General features: G+C 46.7%; 1 protein-coding gene across 1 annotated transcript in view; it reads left to right on the plus strand.

Moving 5' to 3' along the window:
• NSD1 (nuclear receptor binding SET domain protein 1) overlaps positions 1–20,122 on the plus strand; it is a 55,875-nt gene that overhangs the window by 26,650 nt on the left and 9,103 nt on the right. The window contains exons 6-21 of the mRNA XM_050713615.1: positions 758–879; positions 1,027–1,318; positions 2,654–2,763; positions 3,828–3,897; positions 4,680–4,798; positions 8,848–8,991; positions 9,482–9,605; positions 10,149–10,349; positions 11,703–11,882; positions 12,259–12,415; positions 12,707–12,912; positions 13,488–13,600; positions 16,289–16,558; positions 17,878–17,994; positions 18,630–18,771; positions 19,258–19,364. Coding sequence (XP_050569572.1) covers positions 758–879; positions 1,027–1,318; positions 2,654–2,763; positions 3,828–3,897; positions 4,680–4,798; positions 8,848–8,991; positions 9,482–9,605; positions 10,149–10,349; positions 11,703–11,882; positions 12,259–12,415; positions 12,707–12,912; positions 13,488–13,600; positions 16,289–16,558; positions 17,878–17,994; positions 18,630–18,771; positions 19,258–19,364 — 2,474 coding nt within the window. The remainder of the gene's footprint in view (positions 1–757; positions 880–1,026; positions 1,319–2,653; positions 2,764–3,827; positions 3,898–4,679; positions 4,799–8,847; positions 8,992–9,481; positions 9,606–10,148; positions 10,350–11,702; positions 11,883–12,258; positions 12,416–12,706; positions 12,913–13,487; positions 13,601–16,288; positions 16,559–17,877; positions 17,995–18,629; positions 18,772–19,257; positions 19,365–20,122) is intronic.

The following is a 20,122-nucleotide window of genomic DNA, read 5'->3' on the forward strand; positions in this document are numbered from 1 at the left end:
CTGGGTGTTGTGAGAGTGAGCAGTTAGGTTTGTACTGGGGAAATCCCTACTGCCAGGCTTTTCCCTTGTGACGATGTTGTGCAAGCGTAAAGAAAAAGGCATCCGAGCCTTGAGCAGCTTGCAGTCTCTGGGGAGGATGGGTTGCTCCCTCGTCATCCTGGTCTCGGTGTAGAACGTATTGTGGGGAGGCAAAGGGAATAAAGAGGCTTGCAGTGGCAGACGGGGAATGCAGGGCTCTTGAAGCCTGTGAGAAGATAGGCTGGGGAGGAGGCGAAGGGAGGGAATCGGGCTGACAGCACTAGGGATGCTGGTGACTGAACTGTGTTAGGGAAAGTAGCCTTTTCCTGTGCTCCTGCCCCCAAACCCAAGGGAGTTTGGGTTAACAGGAAAAGTAGAGTGAATCTGAGTTTGTAAGAGATGTTAGGTTTCAGTAAGAGTACTGCATAAAGGATAAATGTTGTTTGTTTAAGATGTTGGATGAAATTCCTAGGAGCCTCTCAGTCAGATAGCTAATGTTTAATTTCTTACCTGAAGTGCTTGAAGGCCTGAAAAATCTCACTTGCTATGTCAGGCTTATGGAAATGCGAAGCTCCAAATGATAAGGCAGTATCAAAGAGAAAGAAGTACCGGGGCTCTTCCCACGTGGAGCCTGCAGAAGAGAAAAGGCAGGAGCAGCTATTACCTGCAGATCATGAGGAGAATTTGTCTTGTGATCTTCTCAGAAACACAGTCTTGAAGCTGCTTTCCTTTTTCTTAGTACATTCAGAGAGGAAACGCCTTAGAAAGCCAAGTAAACGGCTTCTGGAATATGCAGAAGAATATGATCACTTATTTGCACCCAAGAAAAAGTCAAAGAAAGTCCAGGAGCAATTGCAAAAGGTAGGTTAAGGCAAATGTGCTCTTCATGTCTCTTGCTTTTGGGCTCCAGTTCACGTGCTTTTGCTGTGTTCTTGCTTGCTGACCGTCTTTGCTGTCTGCAAGGCTGTGCAGGGCAAATGTTTTCACCAACGTGTTTCGCTACGCTAGGTGAATTCTGTGGCGAGGTCTGAATTTGAAGGAGGTCTTCCTGCACAGTGCAGTCCTGACAGAGATACCCAGCGGGGGCCAAGCCCTTTGATTTCAACTCCATCTTCAACCAAAGAGTCCCCTCCCATTCTTGAAGCAGAGTGCTCCTTCTCAGAACTAGGATCCCATTCCACTGATCCCACCCACCAACTTCTAGAAGGACCTTCTGATTTTCCAGAGCTTGTGCTATCTTCCTCAGATGTTTCTGAAGTTTCTGCTTCTCCAGATGCGGAGGAGAGGTTCCTGAAATCGGGTAAGTGGGAGGTTGTGTGATTCTGCTCCCGTAAGCGAATGTGTCACAAGTTCAATGGAAATATTGCTTCAGTCCAAGTTAAAAGGTTAGTAACTGCTGATCTGTTTGGTTATTGGTATATTTATTTTGCTTTGATTCATTCAGAGACCATTACTGGTGCTGGGAAGGGAGAGGGCAGGTGCAGTGTGTTACGCAGTGAGGTGGCTGATTATCTTCTGCTTTTACTGTTCTGTGTAAAGATGTGACCAGGGTCAAGGCCCTGGTGTTCTGGCTTTGTAAACATGTAGGGAATGCTGTTTCTGTTGGTGTATGTATTTTCCTGTAGTGTTTCATTTTGTTTATAGAAACAATAAATGGTGTGTGTATATATACACATTTAATAAATATATAATAAACATAAATATGTATCATAATAAACCAAGCATGTAGAGAGAGGTATAGTCACTGAGAGATCAGTTAGCCTGTTATTTCTGGGAACCGGGGGGCTGTGGGTGTCAGATGGAAATGGAAAGTTGGCGATGATTAAAGGAGGGAAAACTGGGAATGTGAACCTGAGGTTGGATATGCAGGAGAACAGCACACAGTGCAGCAGTGGAGCAAACATCCAGCATGCAGGGGTTGCATTTCTCGTCCCACTTGTGAGAAAGCTCATGTCTCGCTGAAGCACGCGGTGCCCGAGCTGTGGGCAGAGGCTTGCCTTGAACGATGATGTGTTGTCCTCCGTTAGGTGTCTGATGTCTCTGGTATCTGCGCAGAGGCGTGTGTCGTAGGAAGGACATAGTCAAGGCTGATAAAAGAAACAGATGAACAGGGTAGGGTAGGTAGTAGGCTGTTTCTGTGGAGTGTCTTGCACTCATAGCATCACAATTTCCTGGTCATTTTACATTTCTACTGTTGCCCACATTTGGCAACTTGTTATTCCCAAGGGCCAGCAAAAAGCTTGAGCAAGAAACCAATGCAGCTTACAGCTACTTTGCTTGAGTCGTCTCTTACCAGGTGGTTTTAACTGGGAGCATGTCCTATAGCCTGTTTACTGTATGCAGCAAGAGCACTGGTACGAGTGGTGTGGGAGTGGAAGCGGGAGGAAGCAGGGCTGTATTTGTCAGTGGTAGGATTGGATTCTTCTGGAATCTTCTTCTGGAAAGAGGTCCAAATGGAGGTCCATTTTTATATAAGGTGTACAGGTAATTGGCACTTTTCCACAAGGAGCTTGTGATACAAAAGACGAGATGAATTGGGTTGTTTTCAACTGTTGGCTGGTATTTGCTTAATGGTCTTAGTGTGACTGAAGTTAAGAAAATCCCCATTTATCTAACAAGAAGGACTTCATTGCAGGAAACTTTGAGAGCAAACGTCAAAGGAAGCCCACTAAAAAGCTCTTGGAATCCAATGATTTGGACACTGCCTTTATGCCAAAGAAGGAGGAGTGGACTCCCCCAAAGAAGGTATTTTTCCTTCCAGTGCTTTTGAAAGTCTGATAGAAAATGAGCCCAGACACCAGACGCTGCTGAATGAGAGGCACAGTGCAATGGGCTGTGGTTTTTGTTGGCTGTGGCCCAGGAGTGAGGGTCCACCCTTCCCAAAGGTGCTGGTTGCTGTGTTATGATGAAGAAATCTGCTAAATACAGAGGTGTTCCCCACCCCTCCCCGCTTGTAATGAGAACTGGGGAATTTTGGCTGTAAAGTCTCCGCTCTCCATTGATTTATATGGAAAAATGAGTCATCTGGATACTGGTTGGGAAGGTGTGAACAGAAATGTTCTGGGCAGAGCTGTTCTGTCACAGGGAATCCCTGTTATGTTACGGTGTAACTCGAGCTTGAACCAAGGCTTTCTCCTTTTCTGTCAGATTTCCTCTGAATAGTATTTCCTTTGTTATACTCCCAACTGGGCAGGCACATGGTAAGTAAGTGCAGAACTTGTAGCCGGATGGAGGTTTGAGTTGTATCACATATGGTATGCAGTGCTTGATGCAGTGAAGCAGAAAATAGCAGCATTTTCTTTTAAAAATACTCGATATTCAGTAACATCATTTGGAGAAAAAAAAAAAAGATCAGAAAGAGTTATGTCAGGCATTGTACATGCACAAGACCTGTCATTGTTTCTCAGGTGAATTAATAAGTTTTGTTGCTTTTCCTGCTCTCTCTCTCTGTGGCACGGTCAGCATGGTTGCAGTAATGCAGAAGCCAGTGTAATTCAGTCTTAGGCTCCATAAAAGTGTGAAACCAGGATTGTATTCCCAGCAACTTACAGGGTGTGAGCAGCCTTTTTGGGAGAGCTCAGGAAACCATGGGGGATACTGGTGAGCATGAGGCTCGTCAGTCTCTGTGCAAGGAGGAATGCCTTTTCTATGTGGGATCTATGAGACACAAACCAAGTGTCGTCTTGTAATGCTGATAATCATTGATGAATTCATGATCTGAAATAAGAATTGTTGCAGTCACTTGTAAAAGGCTGAGGAACATGCATCTCTGATTTGCATCTGGTGAATCGTCTCTTGTGTATTTGTAGGGCACCGGCCCTTCGGAGAGTGACAGCTCTGAACTGTACTCACCAGCCCACTTCTCGGACCTGGGAGAAGGTAAGTGAAGACAGGGCAGCAGGGGTAAACTGATGCCATGTGGATCAGTGCCTGTGGCTTTAGAGAGAGCTGTGTGTAAGGGCTTACGTGTCCTAGGCTCTTAGTACTGCTGAGGCAGTGGCAGAAAAAATAGGTTCACCGATTGCTTGTCAAAGGTGTCATTATATCTTTGACTTCCTTAAGGAAAGTGGAGGTGTTGGGTTCATATTTCCACTGGAAAATATTAAATTTTCATTCTTAGTCTGAATGGTTGAAGGAAACTCATCACCGCAGGTGCTGTACCACTGCACATCTTGCCTGATGGCGTGCTGTGCCCAGGCTCAACAGTGGTGTTCCATGGAGGATTGTGCAGTTGCACTGTGTTCCCTCCCCCGTGTGCCTTTATATCAATCACATTGGTGTCAACATGAGATTTCTGTTTCATGGTGGTGGGAGGAGATAATTATCAGCATTTGAATAGCAACGTTAGCTTTGTGTTGGTAGCACTTCCTTTTTGGCTGGGGGGCTGTCTCAGGAAAAGTCAGTAAGGATAATCCTCAGCTCAGCAAAAGAATTCATACTGAAATTAGGGTGAGTCAGTGTGGTCCAGGTCCTCTGATGGCTGCAGGACAAAGGACAGACTGCCTTGGAGGCAGGCTTGCATCGCCCCAGGCCATGTGCCTTCCAAAACAATGGGAACCAGTCTGAAGCAGTCAAGAGTGTAGAAGCTGATGATGGGCCTGTAGTAAGCAAGCAGATTGTGATTTTTGCATTTTTCTTGAATGGTCTTTGTCACATCCCAGCTCCTGAAAAGCTCTTGGAGAAGCAACGGAAGCGGAAGAGACAGCGCCATCCCTCTGTCGCAATGCATTCCAAGAAGGAGAAAAACGGGGAAGGGCTGGGGGAGACCCCACATTCTGAGGTACTCTTGGGTTTTCCTACACTCTCTTATCCCTGTAATCTCTCTGCTACATCTCAGGGTGCTGTGCAAAGCCTAGGCCAAGTAGTCTTTGGCTGGCTGAATGAGATCGGTGTCAGATGGGACTTCGTCCCCCTGATGTAGTTGCATGAGCTGGGGTTGAAGCTGAAGGTATCACCTTGATTTAGTAACTATTCTGTGATGGCTGCTTAACTCGGGCTCAATTTTTAAGCTGCTACTCAGCTAATTCTGCAGGAGAGAGTCCGTTCTGATCTGACAGAACCAGGGTTTGCCTGGCATCTTGCTTTGCACCTCAGAAGGCCTAATTGCTGTAAAAGGTCTTGTCTTCTGGTGGTGGGTATCTTGCCCTTTTACACACCAGTATGAAATGTAAGCACTAGATTGTGGACTTCAACCCCTTCTTGCACTTGCCCTGCTTGCCAGGGTTAGCTAAGAGCCGCATCGGAGGGGATGGGAGGGGGGGGACTGTCTGTGTCTGCTCGCAGGAGCCTCTGATTACATTCTGCCATCCAGCAGAAAGGGATAATTGGGGCGACTCCCTTCTACTGCATCCTAGCAGAGCTGGCATACAAATATCTCTGACAAGCACGTTTTGCCTTTTAGGAGTGAGCCAGGTATCACCAAGTGTAGGGGAAGCAAGACTTTTCCTGGGAGAGGCGGGACACCTCTGGGCCTCTCTCAGCATCGCCTCTCACTTCCAGTGGCCCAGGTTCAGCAGCAGGCTGTTCTGTCAGGATAGTCAGTATGTATTTCAGGAGCCAATTATAGACATATATTGTTATATTTGTTGTTGTTATACAGCTTCCAGCAGAGCACAAACGTCACACCAGTTGTCTGAGCAGTGCCAGCTACCCTGCTGTCTGCTGCTACTGCTGTTTGAAAAGCATTTCTGACGGGGGTGATAAAGTTTGGGGTAATACCTCAGGGCCCTGCAAGCCTTCCCGTGCTGCTTAAAGAGCACTGGTCACTTGTTTCTGAAGTGTGCTCACCTGGAATCATGTTTCAAAGAAGCCTGTACAAATATCTTTGCCAATGCTGGGGGGTAGTTAACACTCTGCTGTTAGGCACCCTGTAAGAGGCCGGCTCAGTTCAGAGCCAGCAAATTCTCTGCACACCCTTTGTAGCGAAGAAGTGAGGGGGCAGTTCAGAGCAGCAGGGTAGCTAGGCCACGGCTCTGAATGCCGCGCTCACCGCTCACTGCAGAGGAAGTCCAGGGAGTCTTAACTGCCTCCAGCCTTAGACATCTGTGTTGGGTACCTGAAGTCATGTAATATCAATACTCGGCACCTTTTACCAGCATCCATTTTCATGATTGTCTCTCTCGAGCCAGTGCGGTGAGTGTTCACCCCTTGGCTTAGGTGAGTGCATGGGTGAGTATTGGGGTGCTGTGATGCAATTACACTTTCACTTGGAATTCAGACCACACTGGTCCCTAAGTGACTGTCCACACACCTGGCAAGGAACCTCACTTTCTCCTGAATGGTGCTAGAAGAAATACATGTTCTGATGGTGCAGCACAGTGAAGCCATGGATCCAGCTGCTTTCAGAGGGCAGAGGAAAATCTGTCTACCTGGGATGAACTGGGCAGTTTTCTCTGCCCTTGCCTGTCTGTGGAGCCAGGAATGCAAGTTGGCAACATCAGGGCAGCAAGAGACCAAGAGAACAAGATGGAAAAATACTGTTGAAGTGGTGGTCAAGGTTGTGTGTCAAGGTCAGGCTGTGCCAAAGAACAGGCCAGGCTTTTAAGGATGTACCAGATACGACAGCAGAAATAGCTCTGGAAGAAGACCCAAGATGAGACCTGCCCTCTATAGGAGGTATGTAGCTTCACAGCGCTCACGTTGGGTAGGGGAAAGAGTGGGAACAGTGTGAGAGGTTCTTCTGAGTGATGGATGGCGATCTCCCTTCTCCCTGTTCGCAGAGCGCAAGTACCTGGCCTTGCCCATCCTGCCCAGTTCTGACATCCCATTCCTTGTGTGTTTCTGGGAGGACTGATTAAAAAATAAGGCCAAGGTCCCTGACATGTTAAATGTACAGATTGGCCAGGTATTTGTGGAACTAAATAGGATGGCTTGAGGCTGAAAAGATACGGGCTATAGCATGCTCTGCTACATTGGGCAGTCTGGGGCCAGTTGTTAAGGTTCTTGCTAATAGCAAATATTTTCAGCTCTGGGGGTTGCTGGTTCATGTTATGTAACTCGAGGTACCTTTTAGTCTGTCACTCCATTGACACGTGAAACGTGGCCTGGGTTCATAACAAGCAGTCCTAGCAGCCATGGTAGAAAGCAGCCAGAAGGATGAACCAGTTCTAAATCCCTCGTACCTCTGGCTGTGGCAAATCTGAATGTCTCCCCTGCCTCCTTCTAAAACCCCCTTGAAACTAGTGGGAAGCTAGTGTCATTAACCGCAGAAGGGATGGTGGTCGTTAGCCAGTTTCCTGCCGCTCTGGAAGGGTCCTCAGCGACCACACGAGGGGCCAAGCTTCCTTTGTCTCTGCAACACTGACCCCAGCACAAACAGAAGCTGTAGCTGAAGTCATTTGCCCACACCAGTAGCTGATTAACCCTGCTCTTGTTCTTCCTTACAGTGACCCCTGCAACCCTGAGGTCACTGCTGAGCTGAGCAGAAGAGGGAGCACCTATGTAGGAATAGGAGGACCTGAGCTGTAACCAGTCCCTGGGATGCTGGTCGCTGATGCTGCTCCTGGAGCATTCCAGGAGCCAAATCGAGTGTTTGAGCCAGAGGGCTGCCTTGTGGCAGACTGCGCCCTTCCTAGCAGAAATACCTAGCAGGAGCAGAAGTATCTAGGTAGCACTTCAGATGCCATTGTGTGTAGAGGCAAAGGCAGCTGTCGTGTTGTTAGCAAGTGGTTTTACCAGAGCTGTAGACCTTTTCCTTACCCTTCCATCTTCTAGGGTTAGGATGGCAGCAAATGACATGCTCCTTCTCAGAATTCCTGCAGGCTGTATCATTGCCAGCCTTCCGGCATGTATGTAACGATAGTTTGTAAGGTTGTACACTGGACGTGTGATTGGCAGTAGTTTGTAGCTGAGAGTTTTCTTTTTCGTGCTCAATAAAGCAAACTTACACCACTCATATTTGTATTGTGTGCTTTAATATGGTGTCAGTGCATCATTGGTCCACGTGGTTTTAAAAGGTTCCCAAGTGAAAACATGCCGACGTATTCAAGGACTGAAAAATCAAGCAAAGGAAGCATCATTACCTGACAAGAATACCAGCTCCATGTTCTCCCAGCTTAAGGATGTAAAGCTTTCCCAACGTTTGTTTTGCTCAGACTAATAACGTGTTCAGAGTGTTCAGCTGAGCTTACAAGCTTTAGTGGCACCACAGCTCAGATGAGTTATGGTATTCTCATGTACAGAAAGTGGTGCAAAGCTCCCTCTCGTCATCGTTAGTTGTCCACCCGGCACTGAGCAGGCTCCAGGGTATGGGTGGTGGTTGCTGCTCTTGCTAGGAGTTGGAATTCCTAACAAGGTCTTTAAAGTGCACAGCTTTCTTCCGGACATGCAGTATGCATGGCTTTTTGACCCAAGGAGGATCTTGGATCAAAAAGCCGCTGTAGCTATGCACTGAGATCACTCAGCTATCTGCAGTGAGCTGGGATTTAAAACCAAACAAAAATAAATTTCAGTCTTTTTATTTGCATTTCTAGTACAAGCAGACATCAACATGCAGGATGCTTCTCTGGCATTGGTGGGCACGACTTTCAGACTATGCAAGCCTGCCCGATGTGTTCCTATGAATCTGTTCTTCCTCAGTTGTGACTTTCTTTCCTCAAAGCAGTTTATGCACAGAAAAATAGTTATGTTCATTGTGTATTTTAAATGATCTAACAAACTAAAGAGCTCTTCCTTTCCTTCCTTGTAAGTCTTTTGGTGGAACTATACGGGGGGCGTTCTCTCCAGGGTGGGTAGCACTGACTGCCAAACTTGTATGTGCTCGATGGCTGAATTTGTAGTGTGCAAGACAGGACAGAATACACAGCCCTAATTTTGAATTTCTTTTTAAAGGGGGAGACATCAGGTCATGGGACTGCTACAAGCCCTAAAGAGGGAAATGAAGAGGGGTCTGAGAATGACCATGGAGTGCCTTCATCCAAAAAGATACAGGGGGAGCGTGGAGGAGGAGCAGCTCTCAAGGAGAATGTGTGCCAGGTAGTGTCCTTGAGGAGACCTCTTTGAAACTTCAGTACTCCCAAAGATTTTCCATGTGAGTGCTGACATGCTCTTGTGCCCCCAGCTAAGTCCAGGTGGCCTCAAGGTGCACGTTATTGAAATAACCAGCTTTTTGTGCTCTTTGAGGGGCTGTGTGGTTCTGAGGGCTTTGATAGGCCTTTAACCAGTAGTGTTCTGAATCGAGCCTTTCCTGTGCCATTGTCTCATCCTGCTGAAGTTTAGGGATGTTAGGGAGATGTGACCAATGTACAGTTCATTTTAGCTGATGCATCGTAGTAGGGACAGGACAGCAAATGGCAGTGGTGATGCACAAACCACCTGAACTTACTGATACACTGAAAATTAACCTTTTTTTTTCCGCAGGAATCTCTGCTGGCAGCTGCGCTCAGCATGCAGAGCAGTGCTGTCCAGGATGAGTTGGGGAAGGGGTTGCTCAGAGCTCACGATGTGCTTCCTTCCCACCCCACAGATCTGTGAGAAGCCAGGGGAATTGCTGCTGTGTGAGGCGCAGTGCTGTGGTGCTTTCCACCTGCAGTGCCTTGGGCTCTCTGAGATGCCAACGGGCAAATTCATCTGCAACGAGTGTTCCACAGGTACAGCAGCTTTCCTGAGCACAGAAGGGCAGAGTGTTTCCTGCCCGCTTACCTGGTGCTTCCTTCGCTGAAGTGTTATGCCAGCAGTAGGGCCACTAACTGGCTGTCAGTCCTTTGGTGATTGGTTTGATGATCCTTTTCTAATTAACTAATCTTACCATTGATTCCGGCACGTGGGTTGGGGATAAAAAAGTGAAATTCTTATCTGGGATTAGGGTGGAGAGGGGTGGTAGGGTGGATGGGTCCAGAGCAGGCTGAGTATGGCTCTTGGTTTTTGTTTTTCTTTCTTTTTTTTTTTTTCCCCCAGCCTGCAGTCACAACTACGGTCTTTTTTTTTTTCTTTTTTTTTTTTTTTTTTTTTCCAGTCTGGGCTTACATTGCAGCTGCAGGCAAAACCAGCCTGCTGCAGAGACTTGCGCTCTGCAATGTGTACAGCAGCAGGCTGGGAAGTCATACTGTGCTGCCCCGCAGCCTGGCAGAAGTGACAGGTTTTCATTTAGTCTTTCTGTATGACTGGTGTTCTGTCTGCTGCTCTTTCTCCAGGAGTCCATACCTGCTTTGTGTGCAAGAGCTGTGGGGAAGACGTGAAACGGTGTTTGCTGCCACTCTGTGGGAAGTATTACCATGAAGAATGCATACAGAAATACCCGCCCACAGTCATGCAGAACAAGGGTTTCCGATGCTCTCTGCACATATGCATGACTTGTCATGCTGCTAACCCAGCAAACATCTCTGCGTCTAAAGGTACTGAAATCTTCCGGTGTGATCCCAGGGAGGCAGTTAGAAGCCTTCTCTTTGTTGACCTGGTCCGCTAGTTCTTGATGCTGTTTTCCTGTCCTCGCCACAGTGCTCGCTGTAGCGTTTGCTTCTCTCAGGGGAGCCGAAGGGGTGGTGTCCATGTGTAAGGTCGCTGCTCATCAGCACTCCTGATGGCCAGGCACAGCAACTGAACTGTTCATTTCTGTCCAGATGTTTGGATGCCTGCACGTCTGGCAATGTCACGTTCTTCTCTGGATTTTTGAAGCCTCTGGAGCTGTGTGGACACTCTTGTGTTTCTTCTTTGTACTTCTCACTATGCCAGTGCTGCAGACAGTGCGTCCTTAGCAGTGGCTATCAAGGCAATGGCATTAGAGAGCAGCGTAGTAAAAATTGTGATACTGTTTTTTCTTTCTTTTTCTCTTAAATGCAAACTCTGATTTTTGTAGTGACACTACTCACTTAAGCTTCTCAGGCAAATATTTGAGCCGTTTGCTCCAATACCTTGACCTTTATCTCGCATGATTAAACTTAAAACTTTCATTTGAGTGCCTTGTATGTTTGCTTCTAAAACTGCCTTTCTTTAAATCTTTGGTATCTTAAGATGAGTGGCAATAATACCAGCCGTATTTTTATCCTCAGGCTCTGTGTTAGTCTTGTTTCCTTCCACATGTCAGTACTTAATATGGAAGAAGCTATTAGGGCATTAAAGCCCTAATAGCTCATGGCTTCCTCTCTGAATATTTGCCTTGTGCCCCTCTGGCTGTTGCTTTCCAGTGGTCAGATTTACCCCTTTCTTTCCACCTCTTCTCCCTGTTAAGTCTCTTGTGAGGAACTTAAAAGACACTGAGAAATCTTGGATGAATTAGGCCTGCAGGCAATTTTAAGTTCTCTATTTGGGACTTTCAGAGTAAAATCTGATAAAATGGTAAGGCAAGTGTTGATGTTTCAGAAGCTATGGGGATTGGTTTCATTACGTTCAGTTAAGTACTTGGAACACTCGCTCTGTAATTAGTGTCTGAGCTGGTTTACTAATTACTTGTGTATGATAGGAAGCAGTCCTAGTCTGTGAACTCTTGAACTGTTCCTGCGTATCATGCAGGAGGTTTTTCACCTCTAAATAATATGATTTTCTATTGTATTATATACAAATACAGATCTATTTTTATACGTATTTCATTTTATTAATTTGATGTTCTGTAGAAATTAAAAGTCAATTTCCATTTCCAAAAATCACCTATGGTTTTGAGCTCAGATATCAATAGAGAGTAGTTTGGGGAGGAAATAAAAACTCAGTTTCCTTTAGAGATTCACCATGTTTCTGATACGTTCTGACGGCAGGCCGCTTGATGCGCTGCGTGCGGTGCCCAGTAGCATACCACTCCAATGACTTCTGCCTCGCTGCTGGCTCCGTGGTCCTCGCCTCCAACAGCATCATCTGCCCCAACCACTTCACTGCACGGAGGGGCTGCCGCAACCATGAGCACGTCAACGTCAGCTGGTGCTTTGTCTGCTCGGAAGGTGAGACGGTGTCCACTGGGTCCCCTGTTGTCGAGTGATGCCCTGACGTAAATGACAAAAGAGCAACAGAAGTGCTGTGGGAGGAGATCATTGTAGCAGGCAGAAGCTTTGCCGGTGCAGAGGGTGCTGGTGAGAACTGCAGAACTGCATAGAGCAGGTTGCCTTCCTATACATCCCCGTTTAAGTCCAAATTCAGGCTAGGACTTTTTCTGGATCCTTAGAAGGGTTCTTTGTGCAGCAGAGGTATGGCGCGAGCTGTTGAAAAGGGTTTGCAGAAGAGCATCGTGCCCTTCTCCCAGCAGTTTCTGTCTAGAATTGTGTACTCCAGGGCTTCTGCACAGTGACTTCAATGAATTCCTCCTCCTTTTCTTCGCAGGGGGCAGCCTTTTATGCTGTGAGTCGTGCCCGGCTGCGTTTCACCGTGAGTGTCTAAACATTGAGATGCCAGAGGGAAGCTGGTATTGTAACGATTGCAAGGCAGGCAAAAAGCCACACTACAAGGAAGTAGTCTGGGTGAAAGTTGGGCGCTACAGGTAGGTGAAGGTAGAACAGACTTGTCCCTATCCCCTCTTCATGCAGTGATCATGGTGTTTGAGGTGAGAAGCTGCTTGGCTCTGCAGGGTTCAGTGCAGCAGCCTCTGACTTTTTGCACGCACGTAGCAGCTGAAGTGCATGCCTTCCTTCTCCAGTAGCCTCTTCTCCCCCAAGTCTTGCTGGTAGCCCTCAATTTTTTTCCCCCCATGTCTCTATGAAGTAACATGCTTCTGAGGCCATGGGGGAAGTGGGGAAGTCAGAGGTTTCAGATGCCTTTCCCTCTGTTGTAGGTGGTGGCCAGCTGAGATTTGCCATCCCAGGACAATTCCTGTCAACATCCAGAAAATGAAACACGACATCGGCGAGTTCCCTGTGCTGTTCTTCGGCTCCAAGGATTACCTGTGGACCCACCAGGCTCGTGTGTTCCCGTACATGGAAGGCGACGTCAGCAGCAAAGACAAGATGGGGAAGGGTGTGGATGGCATATACAAGAAAGGTAATTTGTCTTCATCCGGGGAGGTCTGTGTTCTGTTTCTCCTTGTTCCTGTTTGGAGAAGTGATCTTCTTGTAACAAAGAAAAATACTATTTTAGAGCTAAAGCTGAATTAAATTTGCAGAATGAACTGTTGCTTATCTATCATTGCGCACACCTAGAATTTTCGTGGGTCTCAGCTCACAGAGAGGGCCAAGGGTGTGTAGATCTTGAGTGTTTCTCTAGCTCTGATGTAGCTCCTCTTTCTGAGCAAGCTGCTGCTCTGTCAGCTTCCCTGTGTCTAGTACAGTCGCTATCTGTATAAAAGTGCATTTGAGAGTTAGGAATTGACGCTGCCTGACAGCTCTTCCCCAAAACACTCAAAGCTAGCTGGCAGCTTGGATGCTTCTTCACCCACAGGCACTGTAACTCCTGTGACTGCCCTACTGCATTGTCCTGTTCTCCCTGTGACCCTCTGCCTCTAAAAGTATTCTGCCAGGCAGTGTTGTCTGGGGAGCTGTGTGCTGGGTGCATACTGGCAGCCCACCTCTGTGTGAGCAGGGGGAATTCCTCATAACACGCACTGTTATTTCACATAGCTCTTCACGAAGCTGCGGTAAGATTTGAAGAACTGAAGGCACAGAAAGAACTGAGACAGCTTCAGGAAGACAAAAAGAATGACAAGAAACCTCCTCCCTACAAACACATCAAGGTGAGGGCAAGTGAGGGGGGGCAGGTGCAGAAGAGAAGTCCTGAGCTGTCGGTACAGGTGATTTCCAGGTATACAGAAACATTTCTACTGTTTGGGCATCTGGCTGCATTTGAAGGTTACTTTGGTCCCTTTGGCATCTTCAGTCATCCTCCACAGAAACAATTCATGTATCTGCAGAGCTGTGTGGAAGCTGGATATCAGTGATAGAGGTACTCTGCTTTGCTGGAAGAGATCTGGCCCTCTCTGCTGTTCTGTGGCAGTTGTGTGGTGTGAGAGGAGTGTCCCTTCCTTGGGGACTTAGGGAGAGTGCTGGTATCATCCATTGTGCTCAAATTGTGCGTGGTACTGGTGGCAAGGCGGGCCTCCAAGGTGGTTTGGGACAGGAGATGGTCAGGGTACAGTGGAGCAGAGGGGAGGATGGTAACCCACAGTGGCGTGTGACAGTATCTTTGTTTCATCTCTGCTATTGTGGGGTGGTTTCTTCGGTGGTGGTTTTGGTTCTTTTTGCTTATCAGTTAAACGGAAACACTAGAACAGATACATGTGCTGGAACACCATCCTTTTTGCTGAGTTTTGGGGACAGCCAGGTTTAGGGCTGATTTTTGACGTAGAAGTGGAGCACCATTTTTTTCAAGGAATTGCTACAGGATGGAGGTGATTTGAGAGGAGAGCTAGGGCCAGGCAGGTATATGTGATTGGGGCATGGGCCAGAGTGATCCGAAACCTAGTGACTCAGGGACTGTGTTCCTCTTTTTCATTGCTTCCTTCTGCTACTTCCATTTTTTATGTGGCGAACTATGAAAGCTTGATTGATTGCTGGCACTTTTTGTTTATAGCTAGACTTTTGAGGCAGGCAGGTATATACTGTGTGAGTGTACTGTACAGTGTAAAGAACACAGCTGAATGCTGTGGCAGCAGCATGGGCCAGGCAACTCCAGCAGAGGAAATCAGTTTCTCATTCTAGGTATTTTTAAGCCTGTCTCTGGCTGCAAAACAAAGGAATATTTGAAATAGTCTTGAGCCTTTGAAAAACACTTCTAATGTTAATAATACTGGTTGCAGTCACTAGCCGTGGTAGATCTTTGGAGGTCTATGTGCAAGCTGTTTGTTTCTGTGAAAGCAAAGGAAACACTCTGCCCGAGAATTCCATGAACTGGCCAAAGCTTGAGGATGGAACGGACAAATCTGGCTGTGTCTGCTCCTTTGCTTGACCTTCTAATGAGATCAGCACCTCAAGGTCTATCCCAAGGAGTGCCAGTGCGAGAGACTGCTGCAAAATACATTTGGGATCCTTCATCACATCAGGATTAGGATTGTGGCTAGTCGAAGAGTTTTGCCCTGTTTTGGAGCTGATTTCATACCAACAGTGCCTTGGTGATTAGGGCCGTGTCTGCTGGGTGTGTGTGAATGCTGAGGGGCTGATCTTGCTCAGACACCGTTGTAGTTTAGAGCAGCGAACTGGTATTCTTCTGTCTCCCCTCTGCTGGACAGTCCTAATCTTGTGGCTCGTTATTGAAGTGATGAGCTAGCAGTTTAAGTAAGAGATGGGAAGCAGCAGAGAACGCAAAAGCGACACGGTGGGAGATGAGAGGCAGTACTAGGAGAAAGAGAGTGGAGGAGGAGGAGGGGGGACACTGTTAAGAGATTAATCAGGGGGTTCTGCAAGGTTTGCTTTTAAAATTAGAGGGTAGGAGCTTGGCCTGCCTGTGGTAGGCTGCCAGTGCAGAAACTGCTGTGTGAGTGGGACTTGAGAAGGTGTGGGAGGGGGAGGGCCGGAAGAGTTTTGCTAAACAATCTCCATGTTCTGGGAGAGGAAAGGGACCTAATGGTGTGGCTCGCCTGGGCAAAGAACAGCAAGGAGCTTTTCTTCAGTGTGTCTCCAAAGTCCTGACTCTCTGTTGCCTGCCTTTCAGCGTTCGCTGCCTTTAACCAAAACCAAAGGACCCTGCTCGTGCCAAAGACAAGCCAGTCGCTTCTCCACCTGGTGCTGCGCTCTGCTTCCTTCAGGAGCGGTTTTTAGAGAGCTCCTTGGCTTAACTCTGAGCTCCTGTTTGGGCCTTCCAACCCCAACCCTTGTCTGTTTTTTCTTTGATTTACATCTGCAGGAAAGTTGGGTAGGGAGCTCTAACTGCTTGTGGCCTGGTGCGTAGGTAGAGCCTCTGTACTCTGTCACGGGCATGCCAGCCTGGTTCTCCTAGTGACAGCTGAGAGCACAGAACAGCTTGAAGGTAACAGATTCAAAAAAAATAGGGCTGTAAGAACAAAATACAGAGAAGGACCTGACACTCAGAGACTGGAGAAGGTGCTGCTACACCCAGAAAGTGTTCGGTGTCGGTCACTGGTATATTGTGTACCCAGCTAGAGCGCTGGGCCATCTGGGCTGGATTTGGTCACAGCGGTGTTGGGAGGGGGACACCTTGCAGCCTCTCCCCACTCTGGGGATGCAGAACACACACGGTACCAGGTGGTGCTAATGGGGGATCTGCATCCTCCTTAGCTCTTCCCTCTAAACGTTCACTTCTTGAAGTATTGTGCACAGAAAAAAAACCATACACGCCTGTGTGTGTGTCGTCCTACCCCTTGTAACTTGCACTGCAGCCTGTCGGCTCATGGGCAAAGGCTGAGCACAGAAGTGTGTGTCGTGATGACCTGTTCTTAATTAGCTAACGTCCTCCGTGTGCATTCAAGGTGAACCGGCCGGTGGGTAAGGTGCAGATCTTCACTGCAGACCTGTCCGAGATACCACGGTGCAACTGTAAACCAACAGACGAAAACCCCTGCGGCCTGGACTCTGAATGCATCAATCGCATGTTGCTCTACGAGTGCCACCCCCTGGTCTGCCCCGCAGGGGAGCGTTGTCAGAACCAGTGCTTCTCTAAGCGGCAGTATCCCGAGGTACAAATTTTCCGCACGCTGGCACGAGGCTGGGGCTTGCAAGCCAAAACAGACATCAGAAAGGTACGTGCTCTGCTTCTGCATGCAGCTTTCTCTTGCCACTTCTCTCTTGCTCAGTGTCAGTTTTAATAGATTTGAAAAATTGTCTTCTGTAATTTGAAGGACTTTGTTGCTATAAAATGCTGTTCAGGAAAGAAATGGATTAATTTTTTACTGTCCTACAAGCATGTTTTGGCTCAGCTAACTAAGAAAATGTTTTATGTTAATTTCCCACAGGATAAGAAAGATGATTGCATAATCTGTCTGTAAGGATGGTAGACGTTATGAATGTACCAGAATACTGACGTAAAAGACTACTCAGGATTTTCAGATGGGGAACAGTGATTACACCCATGTCCCCAGTTCTTGAATAGCGAGGCTCTTGTAGTATAAGTCTTGTATCACAAACTGAGACCAAGCCTTGGCTCTTTCAAAAGAGTAATGTCTTAGAGATGGCTATAATTATTGTGGAAAATAGTATCTGCAGGCAGCTAAAATACTTGTATGCATATTTTAAATCCCAAGAGTAATTATTCTGCGTACACACATCCATGCTGAATGAAGAAGGAAGAGTTTTCCAGCAAAGAGAACCCCAAAGCTAAGAAACAGTGAAGTGACACAGAGGGCCATAGACAGCATAGTAGGAGAAGAATGTCTGAAAAAGGAGTAGAAGAGGGCAGTCAGGGAAGGCTTGATATCTGTGGGAAAAATGCAAGTCTGTCCTGTTCAGGCTTTGCTGCCTGCTGTGATATAGGTTAGAGGGTCTCTTTGCCATTTCATGCACCTTATGTTTCACTGTTAACAGACGGTCTGGAAACAGCAAAACTCAATTATTTAATGGAGGCACCTGTTGGCCCCAGTGGAGCAGAGCTGTGGTTCCCTGTAATGGTCTCTGTAGTACTTACTGCAGGTGAACACCACAGATTTACTGCAGGAGCAGGTGCCCCTGGTGTATCGTGCTCAGTGTGGTAGGTCCCCAAAAGGATGTTGTTCCAGCTGGAATGCAGTTATGCAGTGCCTTGAGCTTTGCAGAGAAGAACTACACATGTGGTTTAGTTCATGGTGTCCCTGAGTGTTAGTTCTGTCTGTAGCACAGAGAATAATCTGATGGCTATTGTTGCGTTATTTAATTTATTTCAAGTTACTTGTTTCTGTGTGTAAAATGGATTTGTAATTCAGGGCTCTTAATGAAATTATAGGTCAAACCGACTGCAAAGCACAGAGGAGGATTATGAAAAAAATTCCACAAAGGAAACAGGAACTAATTTTTAGCACAAAGGTGTATGTCCCTCCATCTCGGAGGGAATTTGTCATATCTTATCAGTCTGTTTTCTCTGTGGCAGGGTGAATTTGTTAACGAGTATGTTGGGGAGCTAATTGATGAAGAGGAGTGCCGAGCCCGAATCCGCTATGCTCAGGAGCACGACATCACCAATTTCTACATGTTGACACTGGATAAGGTATGTGGAAGGAACTTCTCTTGCCAGAAGCCTAGCCAGAAGTAAAATTATTTCAAGGTAGGCATGGTAGTGCTCTTTTCCAGCAAGTAAAAAGGTGCTAAGAGACACTGATGAGCTGGTCTGCATTTCCACTTAAAGTGAAGACTGAAAGAATGGACGTAATGTGCCGTAGAGAAGTTTCAGGTTGGATCTTAAAATCAGCTTCATTGGTGTTTATTCAGTCCTGACATTACAGAGAGTGCTAACTTCCCAGAAAGCAGTGGTAGTGCCTTCATGGCTGTCCAGGAGGCTGTGCCCCTTTTAAGATGATGATATTGGGCAGGAGTCTGTATTGGTGCATGTTCTGCCAAGTCTGATCAGAGACATCAGTGTGGAAACTGATCAGCCATCTGTTGATTGTCCAGGCAACAGAGCGACTGACACCTGCACTTAACACTTGGTTAAAACGTGTTTGCATACTCAGGTGCTTTGCAAGATGTCCTGACGTCCAGAGACCAGATGTCTCAGTTGTTGCACTTCTCACTACCGAAAAAGATTTTGTTGGCACACTGGTACCTCTGCTGTAATGGCTTGAGTGGGATGTGGCAGTTATTGAACGTGCTTTTTTTTTTTTTTTTTTTTAATTGCAATTCCAGGACAGAATCATTGACGCTGGCCCAAAGGGCAATTACGCTCGGTTCATGAACCACTGCTGCCAGCCAAACTGTGAGACTCAGAAATGGTGTGTGAATGGTGATACTCGGGTTGGGCTCTTCGCAATTGTAAATATCAAAGCTGGTAAGGAACCCCATTCTGTCAGTACCTGCAGTTGAAAGCATGGGAACCTTTCTGTAAGGAAAGGAGGGGAGAGGAGGGTATGTAGCTCACCTGGGGAGATGCTTAATCTTTCTGTTTCCATGCTTAATTTTTCTCATTTCACACCAGCTACAACACCAGCACTGCCATAGTGGAACGTAAACATATCCATACTACAAATGGAGGTTCATAGATTTAATTTATAGGTCCAAGAAATGGAACTAAGCATCCTACAGTATGGGACAGAATGCCCTTTTTGGCTGTAGGATGTGGTAGGAGAGTGAGGATACACGTAATTCTTAATTCCCACAGATCTGTGCTGAGAAGAATATTTGGTACCCTTACGTAGTTGGGACGGTCATTTGTGTCATTTTATTTCAAAAGTGCTTTTACTCTAGCAGTAGCAATAAGGCATTCTGCCACATAGGTTGTTACAACTTCTTTGGGTTTTATCTGCTTTTGTGCCAGGGACTGAGCTGACTTTCAACTACAATCTGGAATGTTTGGGAAATGGAAAGACAGTTTGCAAATGTGGTGCTCCAAATTGCAGTGGCTTCCTAGGAGTGCGGCCAAAGGTATGATACCTCCCTTAAGCTTTTGTTCTTCCAAATGACCTCTCTGCATAGATGTGGTGCATTTGTTGCAGGTATTTTGGGAAGGGTAGTCCACTTTCAGCGTGGTCTTGAGAACACTGCTTGAATTGAGATGAATGCTCAAATTACCGTTCTGAGAGTGCAGATCTGGGGTCTGAATTTGCTGAAGAGGTGCTCCAACCAAAGCGTAAATAAATGTGTTTTTTTTCAGAATTTTCTGCTGGTTATCATGGCAATTTCAGTCACTCTAGAGCAGCAAAAGATAGACATGGGAAAGACTTCTGTTGGATAACCAGGAAAGTTCTGCTCAGCTCATTTCCCTACATGAAGGCCTGAGTAAATTGTGAGAATGCATGGGAGGCCAGCAAACTCAGATTCCTTTAGCTCCGAGTTGCCTTAGAGCTAGAAGGCTTCTGCATCGCTATCTTTCCTGCAATAAGAAAGTTCCTATTTTTTTCATTCTTTTGTTTAAGTGGCTCAAGTGTGCATATCAGACAGGAATAATACATTTGCTACGTCTATAGTAGAAAAATCACTACATTTGAGAACTCACTGACTTTGGAGAACTGTGTTTTGTAACTGCAGTGTTGCAGTAACAGGAATTGATTTCCGATACCTTCTTGTGAGCTGGTTCTCACTGGGAAAAGGAAATAACAGAAGCATTTGGCCCAGTTCCCAGCTGTCACCAGCTAAATCTGTCTCAGCTGTTGGTTTGTTTCAAGAGCTTCACCAAATCAGCC

The sequence above is a fragment of the Cygnus atratus genome, chromosome 14 (genome assembly GCF_013377495.2).
Source record: "Cygnus atratus isolate AKBS03 ecotype Queensland, Australia chromosome 14, CAtr_DNAZoo_HiC_assembly, whole genome shotgun sequence".
In the NCBI taxonomy this organism is placed as follows: Eukaryota; Metazoa; Chordata; class Aves; order Anseriformes; family Anatidae; genus Cygnus; species Cygnus atratus.